Raw genomic sequence first — 12,815 nt, 5'->3', positions numbered from 1 at the left:
CTATAGTGCTCGCCTGTCTTAGTATCCGTCCACACGACAAACACCCTTATCAAAATAATAATAAATGTATTCGATTGTGGGTCTGTCTGTGAGTGATTGTAACTCCAGTTCAATGAACTCGGATATGTTTGGAATTTAAAATTGAAAATACCTAACCATAATTTTTCATGGGTCTGCGCTTTTTAGTTAAAATGCAAGTATCAACCTTACAATTGCGGTATTCCGTAATTTTTCACGTCTGCGCCAGTATTATACAGGGTTATATCAGGGCCAGTATTATAATTTGATATTCAATCGTAAAAGATCAATGGTTTCGTTGCTTGTGTGGCACGCCGTCTTGTTGAAAGTAAACGTTGTCCAGATCAATACCATCCAATTCCGGCCATAAAAAATCATTAATCATCTCTCGATAGCAATCCATTCACCGTAATTGTTGCTCCAGCCTCATTTTCGAAAAAGTAAGGTCCAATGACTCCGCCGGACCATAAACCTGTGATGGTTTGAACACTTACATAATATAAACGAGACGCACGTACTCCAAAAAATTTTTTTGTTTAGATTAACAACATAAAATGCGACAGGCGTGCCCTTCAAACAGAGTTATGAATTCTTTACCATGGAATTGTAGACCTTTGCAGCGTGTTTTGAAACTCTTTTAGACGTGAGTTTGGATAATTGATTGAAGTGTTAAAGTAAACACGTTCCCACGGGAAGGGAGAAAGAGGGGATATTGCGAGGACGAAGACAGTCGATGTTTAAACTTCAATAAGGAGAGAGCTCGGAGAAATGAATTAGAATCAGTGGTGATTGAAAGAGTGTGTGAAGTAACTCTTAGTTGGTGAATTCAGATGGTGTTAAAAATTATTGTTAAATATTAAATTAGTGTGAAATATTATTGAACCGGTGTTTATGTGAAGTGAAAATGGTTGGACTCAGTGAGGATACGACTAAATGTTGTGCGATAGCGATTATATTATAAAATGTGTTAATTTAAACGTGATTTCGTAAACAGTTCAAACTAAATTACTTATCTTTAAAACATAGAAATAATAATAATAATTGCGTCTTAAAACAAAGTGAACGTACTTAGCAGCAGGAAGTGTTTACCACATTTAGTCATCGAACTACGGTAGTGGATAGTCGTGCTCTGTGTTTGACGAATTGCCTACCTGCTGTCGCGGACTTCGTACAGATAAGAAATTATTGTTACATTTTTGTTTTCTATTATTTGTTTGTTATATTTAGGTTTTGATAAATTAGTGTGTACAGTCAATCAAATAGACTGTATTATTTTTTTTTGTTTGTTAATTAATTAATTATAAATATGGAGGAAGATGAAAATCGCCCTCCTGACCCCGAGTCCATATTTAATATTGGAGATGAGTATGAATCGGATGTTTCTATAATACTCCCTTCCAGAAAACGAAGACCATCGCTCTGTCTTAATGTACCACCCAAAATTAAACCTTCGCAATCCGATGAAACCTCAAACCCTAAGGAAAGTCGTAAGGATACCATATTATCAGAATCTAAAAATACTGATCTAAGTTATTCCCCATCTTCCTCGGCTCCATTCATTGTCAATGTCCAAAGTACTGAACAAGGAAAAATCATTCATCCTCTGGATTTCGGGAAATTCATTTTTAGTTCAAAAAACAGTAACCTTGGCATAGTTAACGGATCTATTAAGCCGGAAGGCCGCTATAAGTTATCCCTAGAATTTAAATCCGCAAACTTTGCAAATGAATTTGTCCAAAAAATAGATACGCTTTCACACCACAAATTTAAATCTTATATTCCAACTTACAACCTTACTAGAATGGGCCGAGTGAGAGGTATACCAACCGATCTCTCAGAATCTGAAATTGTTGATGCACTTAATGATTCTCAAGTGACCCCCAAGGTTTTAAAAGCACGTAGATTAAATTACAAAGATACATCTAATGGAACCACTACATGGAAACCCTCACAATCGGTTGTTATTACTTTTGAAGGCCAAACTTTGCCATCTCGGGTATTTATTTATTACAACGCACTCCCTGTGGAAGTATATAAATTCCCGACGATCCAGTGTTTTAACTGCTGCCGTTTCGGACACTCAAAACCCATATGTCGTTCCCCTCCACGTTGTTTTCATTGCGGAGAAGACCACCCCTTTGATCTTTGCCAAAAATCATCGAATGATCCACGTTGCATTAACTGCAAGGGAAATCATACAGCGGTTAGTGTGGCCTGTCCAGAATTGACCAGACAAAGGAATATTAAACAATCAATGGCTTCAGATAACATTTCATATTTCCAGGCATCAAAATTATTCCCACCTGCAATAAAATCGTTTGCAGAGGTAACATCTACCTCAATTCCTAGCAATCTATCTTACTCTAAATCTCCTCCATCATCTTCTCACAGGGAAACAATTTTTATACCACAAAAACCAAAACCAAAATTTATTGCTTCTATTGATAAAAATCAACATAATGATATTCTGTTTAACCCAAATGGGAATTATAAATCTCAGACACTCAATGGGAGTGCTTTAAATAGTTCCCAATCTTCCACTAATTTAGGGAAAGTGGTGAATGAAAATTCTGCTTTCATTCAGACTTTAATTACCCTCTTAATTTCTATTCTTTCAAACAACAATAATATACCGTCCAACGCTGCCGATTGCATTAAATCATTATTATCCTGTCTTCCTAATGTCTCAGAAACTGAACAGAATTCTTCAGTGGAATATCAGAAGTCTAATCTGTAATAAATTTGAACTTGTAAAATTACTCGATGAACATGAAATTTCAGTTGCCGCTATTTCTGAAACGTGGTTTAAACCCTCGTATCTATTTAAGATTTCTGGATATAATTGTCTTAGACATGATAGACTGGATGGTAAAGGTGGCGCTGCCTTAATCATCCATGACTCTATCCCTTTCAAACCAATCATGTTTCATACTCTCTCCAACAATTTTCAGATAGTAGCAGCTGTTGTATGTGATATTACAATACTATCAATATATGTCCCTCCCTCCACTATTTTTGATGAAAACGAATGGTCATCATTTATGTCTCAGATCCGTCCCCCGTATATGTTACTGGGCGACTTTAACGCTCATTCTACCTCTTGGGGTAGTGAATTAACGAATCGTTCTGGCCGTAATCTTTTAGATTTTATTGATTCCCATAATTTATGTATTTTAAACGACGGATCTCCAACCCGATTCACCCCCCCTCAACAAAGGAAAAGTGTTGTTGATTTATCTCTCTGTTCATCTTCGGTGATACGTAAATGTTCTTGGAACATACTTAAAGACCCCCTTTCCAGTGATCATTTCCCTATTATAATCCTCTTTCACTATCTAACCACCTCGCATTCCTTTACAATTAACAATAATTTTAAATTTAAAACGAAAGATGCGAACTGGAGATTTTTTTCTTCTGTATTAGACTCTCTTGTTCACTCTGTAAAATCTTCTCTTGGGAACATCAGAACACAATGTGAATTATTTCCTAGTATAGTTATAAAAGCAGCAGAAAAATCCATTCCAAAGCGTAAAGTTAACATTAAAACTAAACATTCGACTCCGTGGTGGGACGAAGAATGCACTCGTGCTGTTAACTCTAGAAAAGAAGCAGTTTCCATTTACCGCAAATGCATGTCTTTTGAAAATTTCTTATCAGTGAAACGCGTCCAATCAGAAACTAAACGTATTTTGAAAAATAAAAAGCGGTCTGGATGGCGAAAATTTTGAGAAAACTTGTCTCCTGAAACTCCCCAGTCATCTGTTTGGACTAATTTAAAAAAATTCGGTTCGTCATATGCTCCGGAGCGTACCAAACATATTCCGGAGGAAATTATTATGGGTTTTGCTGATAAGATTGCCCCTCCTTCAGTTGCCAGATGTGAAGAAATGCCCTCTTTTATTTCATATCCATCTCACTCTAACTGGCTAGACTCTCCTTTCTTAGTTAGTGAACTAAAACGAGTAATCAAATCTCTTTCTGACTCTTCTCCGGGTCCTGATGGAATATTATATAGCTTCTTTAAAGTATTCTCCGACATGTCGGTTGAATATTTCTTATCCTTAATTAATAACATGTTTGAAACAGGATTTATTCCGGATGTCTGGAAAGTTCAAAAAATCCTCCCGGTTTTAAAACCAGGGAAAAATCCGTCCGAAGTTTCATCCTATCGTCCTATTGCTCTTTCGTCGTGTTTAATTAAAGTAGTGGAACATTTGATAAAGAACAGATTAGAATGGTTTGTTGAAAATCACAGTATTATCCCTCCTAATCAATACGGCTTTCGTAAAAAGAAATCTACTATGGATAATTTAAGTTTGTTAACAACAGATATCCGTATTTCTCAATCCCTTAACTCTTGTACATTGGCCACATTTCTAGATCTTTCTTCAGCTTACGACGATGTATTAATTGATGTTTTGAAGGAAAAATTAATTAAAATAAAAATCCCCATAAAATTAGTTCAATTTATTATCAACTTGCTAACAGACAGAACCATTATTATCCACTCTTCCTCAAACATATTGAAGCGCAAACTTTGGAAAGGGCTACCCCAGGGGTCTGTAATCAGTCCATTATTATTTAATATTTATATGAGTGATTTAGACATTGTAATCCCTTCGTCTATTAAGCGACTTTATTTTGCGGACGATTTTCTCATATATTTATTTCACAAAAATTTATCGCATGCTGCGAAGGAATTAAATTTGGCTTTACATAATATTAAAGTTTGGATGTTGACAAATGGAATGAATTTAGCTACCTCTAAAACCAAGGTAGTGGCTTTTACTCGCAAAAGAAAACTGCCTAACTTTACAGTCTCTTTTGATAATTTCCCCCTTCAAATCGTTAAGCAAATAAAATTTCTTGGCCTGCTTTTGGACCATAAGCTTTCCTGGCTCCCGCATATTCAGAACGTTTCTGCTAAGTGTGAAAAGGGGCTTAATATGATGCGAGCTGTTTCCAGAGTATGGTGGGGATCCCATCCTACTACTCTTAAACTAATGTATAATTCCCTCGTTCGAAGTCACTTGGATTATGGCACATTTCTTTTCGACCCACTTCCTAAATATCTGGATAAAAAACTTGAAAGAATCCAATCAAAAGGGCTTAGAATGATTATTGGGGCAATGAAATCTTCTCCAATTAATGCTCTTCAGATAGAATGTGTAGATCCTCCCTTGTTTTTGAGAAGACAATACCTCGCGGATAGATATATCTTCAAAGCGTTATCTTTATCGCGTCACCCATTGGAACAGAGTCTCGATCGTTTGTTAAGTAATTTAAATAGCAGAAGGAGGGTAATAGATAGAGATCGATTCCCTCTCTTATTAAAAAGTTTTCTATCATTTAAATATCTGTCTTCTTACCTTCAAAATCTACAAGATGATCCAATCCTTCCTATTTACAGTACCCCGTTTAATGCTATTAATTTTATCCCAAACGTAATAATTTCTGACTTCCGGACGAACATTTTATCATCAGCTAATAACTTTCAAAATGTTGAAGAACATTTTAAAAACTTTATATTTTCAAAGTTTCCTGGATTTTCCCTCATATACACAGATGGTTCCAAATCCGACCACAAAGAATGCGGCGCATCGGTATATATTCCTGAATTCAATGTTAATCTGTCTTATAAATTGCCTAAAGAAATTTCCATATTTACTGCAGAATGCTTCGCAATTGAACAAGCTTTAATTCAAATCCAACTCCTCAATATTCGTCGAGCCTTAGTGTGTACTGACTCTCTAAGTGCAGTATTAAAAATTTCCTCTAATATCGTTCGATGTCCAGAAGACTATGTTATTTGTAATATTAAAAAAATCCTCGATTCTTTAAACGAATCTATGTTTGAGACAATACTGGTTTGGGTGCCTGGCCATCTAGGAATTGAGGGTAACGAGAAAGCTGATTCTCTCGCTAAACTTGGAACTGTATCTGGTTCTATTCCTTTAGATTTTAAAATTCCTGTCTCTGACGTCTTCTCTATTCTTAAATCCAACATGTCTCGTTCCTGGGAAGAAAATTGGACAGTCACGAAAACTCAAACTGGATCTTTCTATGCTGGAATACAAAATCATATTCCAAGTAAACCCTGGTTCCACGGCAAAAAAAAGTCCAAAAGATTTATTTCCTGTATCTCGAGAATGAGAATTGGCCACTGCTCTATTGCAACTCATTTGTTTAAAATTCGGGTGCTCGAAAGTTCATTATGCCAGTGTGGTGTGGAGGATGAGACTCTTGACCATGTCTTCTTCAATTGTAAAAACCATTCTTCTTTCAAAGGCATGTATCGATTGCTTATTAAAATCACCCACCAGTCTCCCCTTAGTATTCCATATTTGCTGTCTCTCAACAACTCTCGCGTATATTCTATTCTTTATAAGTTTATAGATTTGAATGACTTTAATATATGATATGTCCAGTCCCCTTATAGATAATTCACATCAGTTTAACCATATATCTTAACCCAATCGGCACAAAGCACTCTCTTTAGGGTGAATTGCCTAATACAAAAAAAAAAAAAAAAAAAAGTGTTTACCATATCGGTTAATCGAGCTAGGGAGGAATTAATAATTAACGAGATGGCGTCCTATCCATGGAGACCGTAAACCGAAGAATCAAACAAATCATAAAATAAGAGGTTATGTAGCTCTGGGATAAATCATAAGACTGCGGGTTCGAATCCTGACAGAGGTTTTAGGGAGGTACAATTTTATTTACAGAATTATTTAATTATTCTTCTATAGACATAGGGAGGAGACCATAAAACTGAGCAAATTGCAAGGACTTCGCTAAAAGGAGGAAGGAATCCCGAGAGAGAAGTTAAACTAAACTGATTTAGCTATGTAGGGTAGAACCAAGTAAGCTTCATACTGGGATTGGGAAATGGCTGACAGGGTGAGTTTCTTTATATTATTTATTTAATTCCAGAGGACCCTTTAAAGGACAGATGCAACCGAGGAACAGGAACAAGGTTTATAATACCTGCCATACCAATAACGTATTACTACAGGAGTCCAGTCACAGTGTTCAATACCAGGTTTACAACACTTGCCATCCAAATAATGTTTTCATTACAGGAATACGCCAGACAGGATTATCTATCAGCTGTAAGAAGGAGACGGGCCAATGACCTTTTCATATGTGGGCCGATAACATTTGATTTAGGGGAATGCCTCGGTCCGGGGGTCATATTAAAAAATTACCTACCTGCCGATCTGTTATTCTTTTAAAACATTACGAATCAAATCATGACGTTGTCCCTGCGATAGGTACTGAATCGCCGACGAAACATTAAATACCTATTACAAATTAGGCCAACCAATATAAATTCGCAGCATAAAAATACCTATCTACAGAGTACCTACCACCAGCCGGGACAAGAGGCTTTTAGTACAGTCAGTCGAATGGGAGAGAGTTTGGCTAGCGTATGACCGCCCGAATAGAAAGCGATCGGATGCAACCAAACAGAACAAAAATGAATACTTATCATCTGTTATTTGACTTTCTAATTTACAAATTGGGATACATATGAAAAAATCTAGAGTCAAAAAGGGGAGATGGTAATCTCCGAAATAAAACTACCAACCGAAGAACTTTTCTCAACAGATCCCTTTTCGTGAGGTAGGCAGCCTCATAAAATTAAATGCCAAAATCAAACCAATTATCCGTTTATACCTACCTGAGAGGATAGGTATTCAATAGAAGATATCCATACCTAATACACGAGGGAATTAGTAACCTCATAAAATAATTACTGGAACTAAATATTAAAATACAGACAGTTCTCATCCTAAATTTGACATCTCGAGTAAACCTTACATATATCTCACATGATAATTGGCTGAATGGGTAAGCACACAACTTATCCATAGAAGCAGACATGATGTCGACAAGATCGTCGTGTGTTATCTGTGTTATTGACCTAGAAAGGGATGTAAGTTCCCGACGACGTGGAATTTACAGCGTTTTCTGGAGGTGGCATGTAACTTGAGACCTTACGTTTCACATTTTTGCAACTAGATTCGTGACAAGGGATTTCATGGTTTTCCCCTTCTACATTTAGTAAAGTAGATTTTCCTGGAGGTGTAATGAGGTTGGGGCATTTTTGAAATTGGTATGAAGACCTGGTTTTCTTTATTATGGCGTGAAGGTTGCCAGTCGGAACAAGGGGAGACCCCGCGAAAGCCCGTCAGACCCGGCCGATTCGGATATCCAGACACGTAGAGATCGATTGCCTTGTTCTAATTATCATCCATCAGATTTGTTTGGTAAGCGGAGGAGCCAACTTTAGTTTGAACAAATTCATTTCTGTTTCTCCTTCCCCTTCCAAAATATACATATGGATGGCGCCGACAACTAACACCATAAATTTATCGTATGTATATCACATGTATTATAAAATCTAACACTTTATCATACTCACATTACCCTACGACAGGTAGAATCACGTAGCTAGTTGGGGAGCAGGCGAGACAAAAAACAAGGATTATGAAATGGCTTTAAAACACAGCGGTAAGAGATTCAACTCACTCTATCTTAAAAGAACCGAGGGATACCACATACATAGATAATCAGGTTTCTATACCGAGAAACAAAAAAAACAACACAACGTTCGGTGAGACCTTTTTATACTGAACCGTCCCGTGAAATAATTACGTTTAAGGTCGTAAAACACGTAGACAAACTAGGATGCACACACTCGAAGGAGTGTGTAATCAAGAGAGAGAAGCAAAGGCTTGTACAGACGGCGGGGAGGATATTCCTACCCCGGATATATACATAATCAAAGCCTTGTGGAAAAGTTACCTATGGAACTTAAAGAAAATTCATTGCAGAAAGAAAAGTTTGAAAAGTGCAGATCATTACAAACCGCACCAAACAGTCACACGTTGAGGATAGAGAGGCTTTTTAACAATAAATCTTGGGTTTTCCGAGCCCCAGATGCGACAAACCGAGGTGGGAATGGGCCTCATCACTCAAGATGATTTGCATTTGATTCACTCAAGTGAATTTTAATAATTTCAGTGCATTGTTGAAGCGTGTATCGTTCCATTTTTATTAATGGCATAGTTTCTAATTGTCAAATGTAAAAAAATGACAGCTTCAAAAGTAACATCTACTGAAATAGCGGGCTATTCAAAATAACACTTCTCATTGGAAAACTCTGTATTAAAAATCGAAGTTACATTTTTTTGTCCATGGCGGGAATCGAAACTACAACGTCCTGCCTCAATGTCAAATGTCAAATGCAGGCAACTACGTTACGAAGGCCATTGCCAAATAATGACAGCACCAGCGAACGAGTTTACAGGCGAGAACTGAACTCCGTTGTCTGTTTTGTTTTGTTTATTTTCCCCATTAGCGGTTGGATAACGGGCCTCGTCCCCGCATGCACGACTGGAGCTTCTTATTATTCTTTCTTACCGGGGGACTCCGCCAATCACCTGCGCCACCCCTGATGAGCGTTGGTGGTCAGAGGGGTAACTGTGCAGGCTGGGGTAACCTCCACCCTGCCTCCGACCTCCTGACGCTTCTTTCCCCTAGGTTCTTTAGGGTTTTATCCCTCTTTTTCCAATACTTATCTTCAGGGCACCACCGGGTGGTCGGCTAAGGGGTGTGGAAGTCCTGACCTGCACCAGTCGCCCCAACCACCACCAATTTCTCAACAGGACTGCCAGTCGTGGTTCGGCGAAACTCCCCCGTCACTCTATTGTTTACTTTACTTTTATGTGTTTACAGGTACTGGAGTGTGGGTCCCCTCCACCAACTATCTGCCTGACACTTGAACTTGATTGTTTTGTTGTTTATTTTTCTGTGTTGTCCTTAGTTTAGTACTTGTAAGCGCTTGCATACCGCTTCATAACACCGTATGCGAGGACTTTGAAGGCCTAGCTTCATTTATATAAATTGTAGAGCCGTTTATTAAAAAAAAATTAGATTCATGCGAGAGCTCCGAAGGGGTGACCATAAGTCACCTATACCGGGGTGGGACAGGGTGGGTGTACCTTCAAAGCACCAGCGAACGCCTCAACACTAATAACTCTTGCCGATTTCGAGATGATAACCCCCTAGGGAATATGTAATGTATTTTTATTTTTTTTTATGAATGTTCACCTTCTATCTTAAAGACAAGTATTTTGTGTAACAAATGTCAATTTCATAGTTGCAATAATTTTAAATGTTTGCATTTTTCAAAGCCCGCCAAAAGTGTTTGAAATCTGACGGGGTACACGTGACGTTATACAAACAACAGTAAAGTAAATCCCACTCGGGTCGGTATGGAAACAAAAAAAAACCCATTTAAATATTTAGCAAGATTTTCTAAAAACATTTCTAAACCCCATTAGTGGACACGTGTGCGAGTATGCACAGCGCAACAGACCACTGCGGAAAATTACGAACAATGCGGTCGGCCAACCCGTGGGGTAGCAGTTTAAGTGGTGTCAGAACCCGCCGACCAATCACAGGGCGTTTTGAGTGTCTAATCGTTTTTAAATGACGATTTATTAATTCTACGTTTATTTATATGTAATAAAACTTATATTCAGAATCAGAGATCTGTATGAATCAGTTTGTTAAGCCTTAATATTTTTTATCTCAAGTTTCCTATTACATGGACGGGGTTGAATTTTAATGTGTCTTGCTTAATTTAATTAGTGGCGTTGTATTGTTGCAGGTGTTGTCCCGCATCATGTACACCCTCGCCAGTGTCAGCACGCTGGCTGTAGGACTGCTCGCCTTCAACTACCAGCACATCATCAAGTCCTCTGCTTTCTCCATTCCTGGCATCTCTCAGATGTTCAACTATTGAGCAAATCTTGACTTAGTTGGGAATTTACTTACCGAATCTAGCATGTCCTAGTAGGGTATTTTCAGGATTTTTTTATTACTGAATTTTTTTTATAAATTTTCGATAATGAAGGTATTTTTATGTTAACGTATATATTTTCACGCCGGGCAACGTTGATGACAGCCGTCTTCCCAGCCAGTGGCGTTTTCTAGATCGTAATGATGTTGTTGCCAATTGGAACCATTTCGTAATGTGTGGCTTTAGATTGTTTTCAAAATCAATAAGTATAAATTAAAATTACACATTTTTAGTACAATGATCAGAATCAGAAAAATAAACTTTAAATCTTCCACACATTTCTAACAGTACTAATAGTGAGTTGTGGAGCTATTACAGTTAATGTTTTACTGCACCAGAATAATTAAATATTCTGCCTTATTTCTGTTGAAAAATAAATAAATATTTGTGTTTTTTATTTATTTACATTGTTTTATTGTATAAAAGCGAATTGTTTCCTGACAATTCATCGATCGTGCAGGACTGCCACGTTGAACAATTTTACTTGAAAACTCCAATAGAAGTTATTTCATAAAAATCTAATTTACTTTTAGATTTCATTCATTTCAATTTTTTTTAACTTATTTTACTTGTAACTCTGGGTCACTCAGCGCACGTTTGGACCAATTGTTACATGTTGTCCCATTCTTCTTAGTTTTCTTCAAACTTACTTGCTTATATTCGGAAATTTTTTATAACATTTAGATTATTAATTTTATTACTTACAAGAGTCACATATACAATTGGGTATATTGTAGTTTGATTATTATGTTTTTTAGGACTGGATAGATGGTCCAAATCTGCCATTTTACACGAGATATCTTGAAACTAATAATTCTTTAGGACAAGAAAAAATTAAAATGAGTCACATATACAATTGGGTATATTGTAGTTTAATTATTATGTTTTTTAGGACTGGATAGATGGTCCAAATCTGCCATTTTACACGAGATATCTTGAAACTAATAATTCTTTAGGACAAGAAAAAAATTAAAATGAGTCACATATACAATTGGGTATATTGTAGTTTGATTATTATGTTTTTTAGGACTGGATAGATGGTCCAAATCTGCCATTTTACACGAGATATCTTGAAACTAATAATTCTTTAGGACAAGAAAAAAATTAAAATGATATGAAGTACAAACTTGAACAACTCTTTTACACACTTAGGACGGGTTGTTTCGGAGAATTTGAACAATTCATCAAATTTCAATGTTGATTTTCAAGTTCTGTGAAGTATTTTTTCATGTTCTGTTTTTATTTCAGTTTTGTCAAGCAACTAGTCTATAATGATATAATATCAGAACTTGAATAGGACTTTCACAGATCCCGATAATGAATGTTGAAATGTGATGATTTGTTTAAATTCTCCAAAACAACCCGTCCTTAAGTATTTTAAATGGAGAAGACTTTTCTCTGACGGCAGGCAACAGTTATTTTCAGTTTGAAATGTTCTAGAATTTAATTAACACTAAAAATAAATAAGCTTGGTGCCCACAATTCAACAAATAAATAAGCCTGGTGCTCACAATTTAACAAATAAATAAACTTGGTGCCCACACTTCAACAAATAAATTATCCTGGTGCTCACACTTTAACAAATAAATAAGCCTGGTGCTCACACTTTAACAAATAAATAAGCTTAGTGTCCACACTTCAACAAATAAATAAGCCTGGTGCCCACACTTCAACAAATAAATAATCTTGGTGCCGACACTTCAACAAATAAAATAATATTGCTACTGATAGTGATCTATTTTGTTTGTTTCCGTACTTAGGCGGCGGCACCTTTCGCAGCGCCCTTGCATATATTTACTATGTGACTGGAAGATGTGAATATATTTTGTTCAGGGGCGGATCTAACGGTCAGCATTTCAGAAAATGCTGACTGCCCCACTCTCCTGCCCCCTTGCAGTTCCGTCTTCACCCTATGGTCACG

At 36.8% G+C, this 12,815-nt stretch overlaps 1 protein-coding gene across 1 annotated transcript in view; it reads left to right on the top strand.

Moving 5' to 3' along the window:
• cn (Kynurenine 3-monooxygenase cn) overlaps positions 1 to 11,394 on the top strand; it is a 29,944-nt gene extending 18,550 nt beyond the window's left edge. The window contains exon 10 of the mRNA XM_089632877.1: positions 10,703 to 11,394. Within this exon, the coding sequence (XP_089489003.1) occupies positions 10,703 to 10,837 (135 nt within the window). The 3' untranslated portion in view covers positions 10,838 to 11,394. The remainder of the gene's footprint in view (positions 1 to 10,702) is intronic.
• Positions 11,395 to 12,815: the final 1,421 nt, after the last annotated feature.

The sequence above is a fragment of the Hesperophylax consimilis genome, chromosome 6 (assembly GCF_061612785.1).
Source record: "Hesperophylax consimilis isolate HC1 chromosome 6, BYU_Hcon_1.0, whole genome shotgun sequence".
NCBI lineage: Eukaryota > Metazoa > Arthropoda > Insecta > Trichoptera > Limnephilidae > Hesperophylax > Hesperophylax consimilis.
The sequence above is the reverse complement of the archived record's forward strand: the minus strand, read 5'-3'. Positions and strand labels throughout refer to the sequence as shown.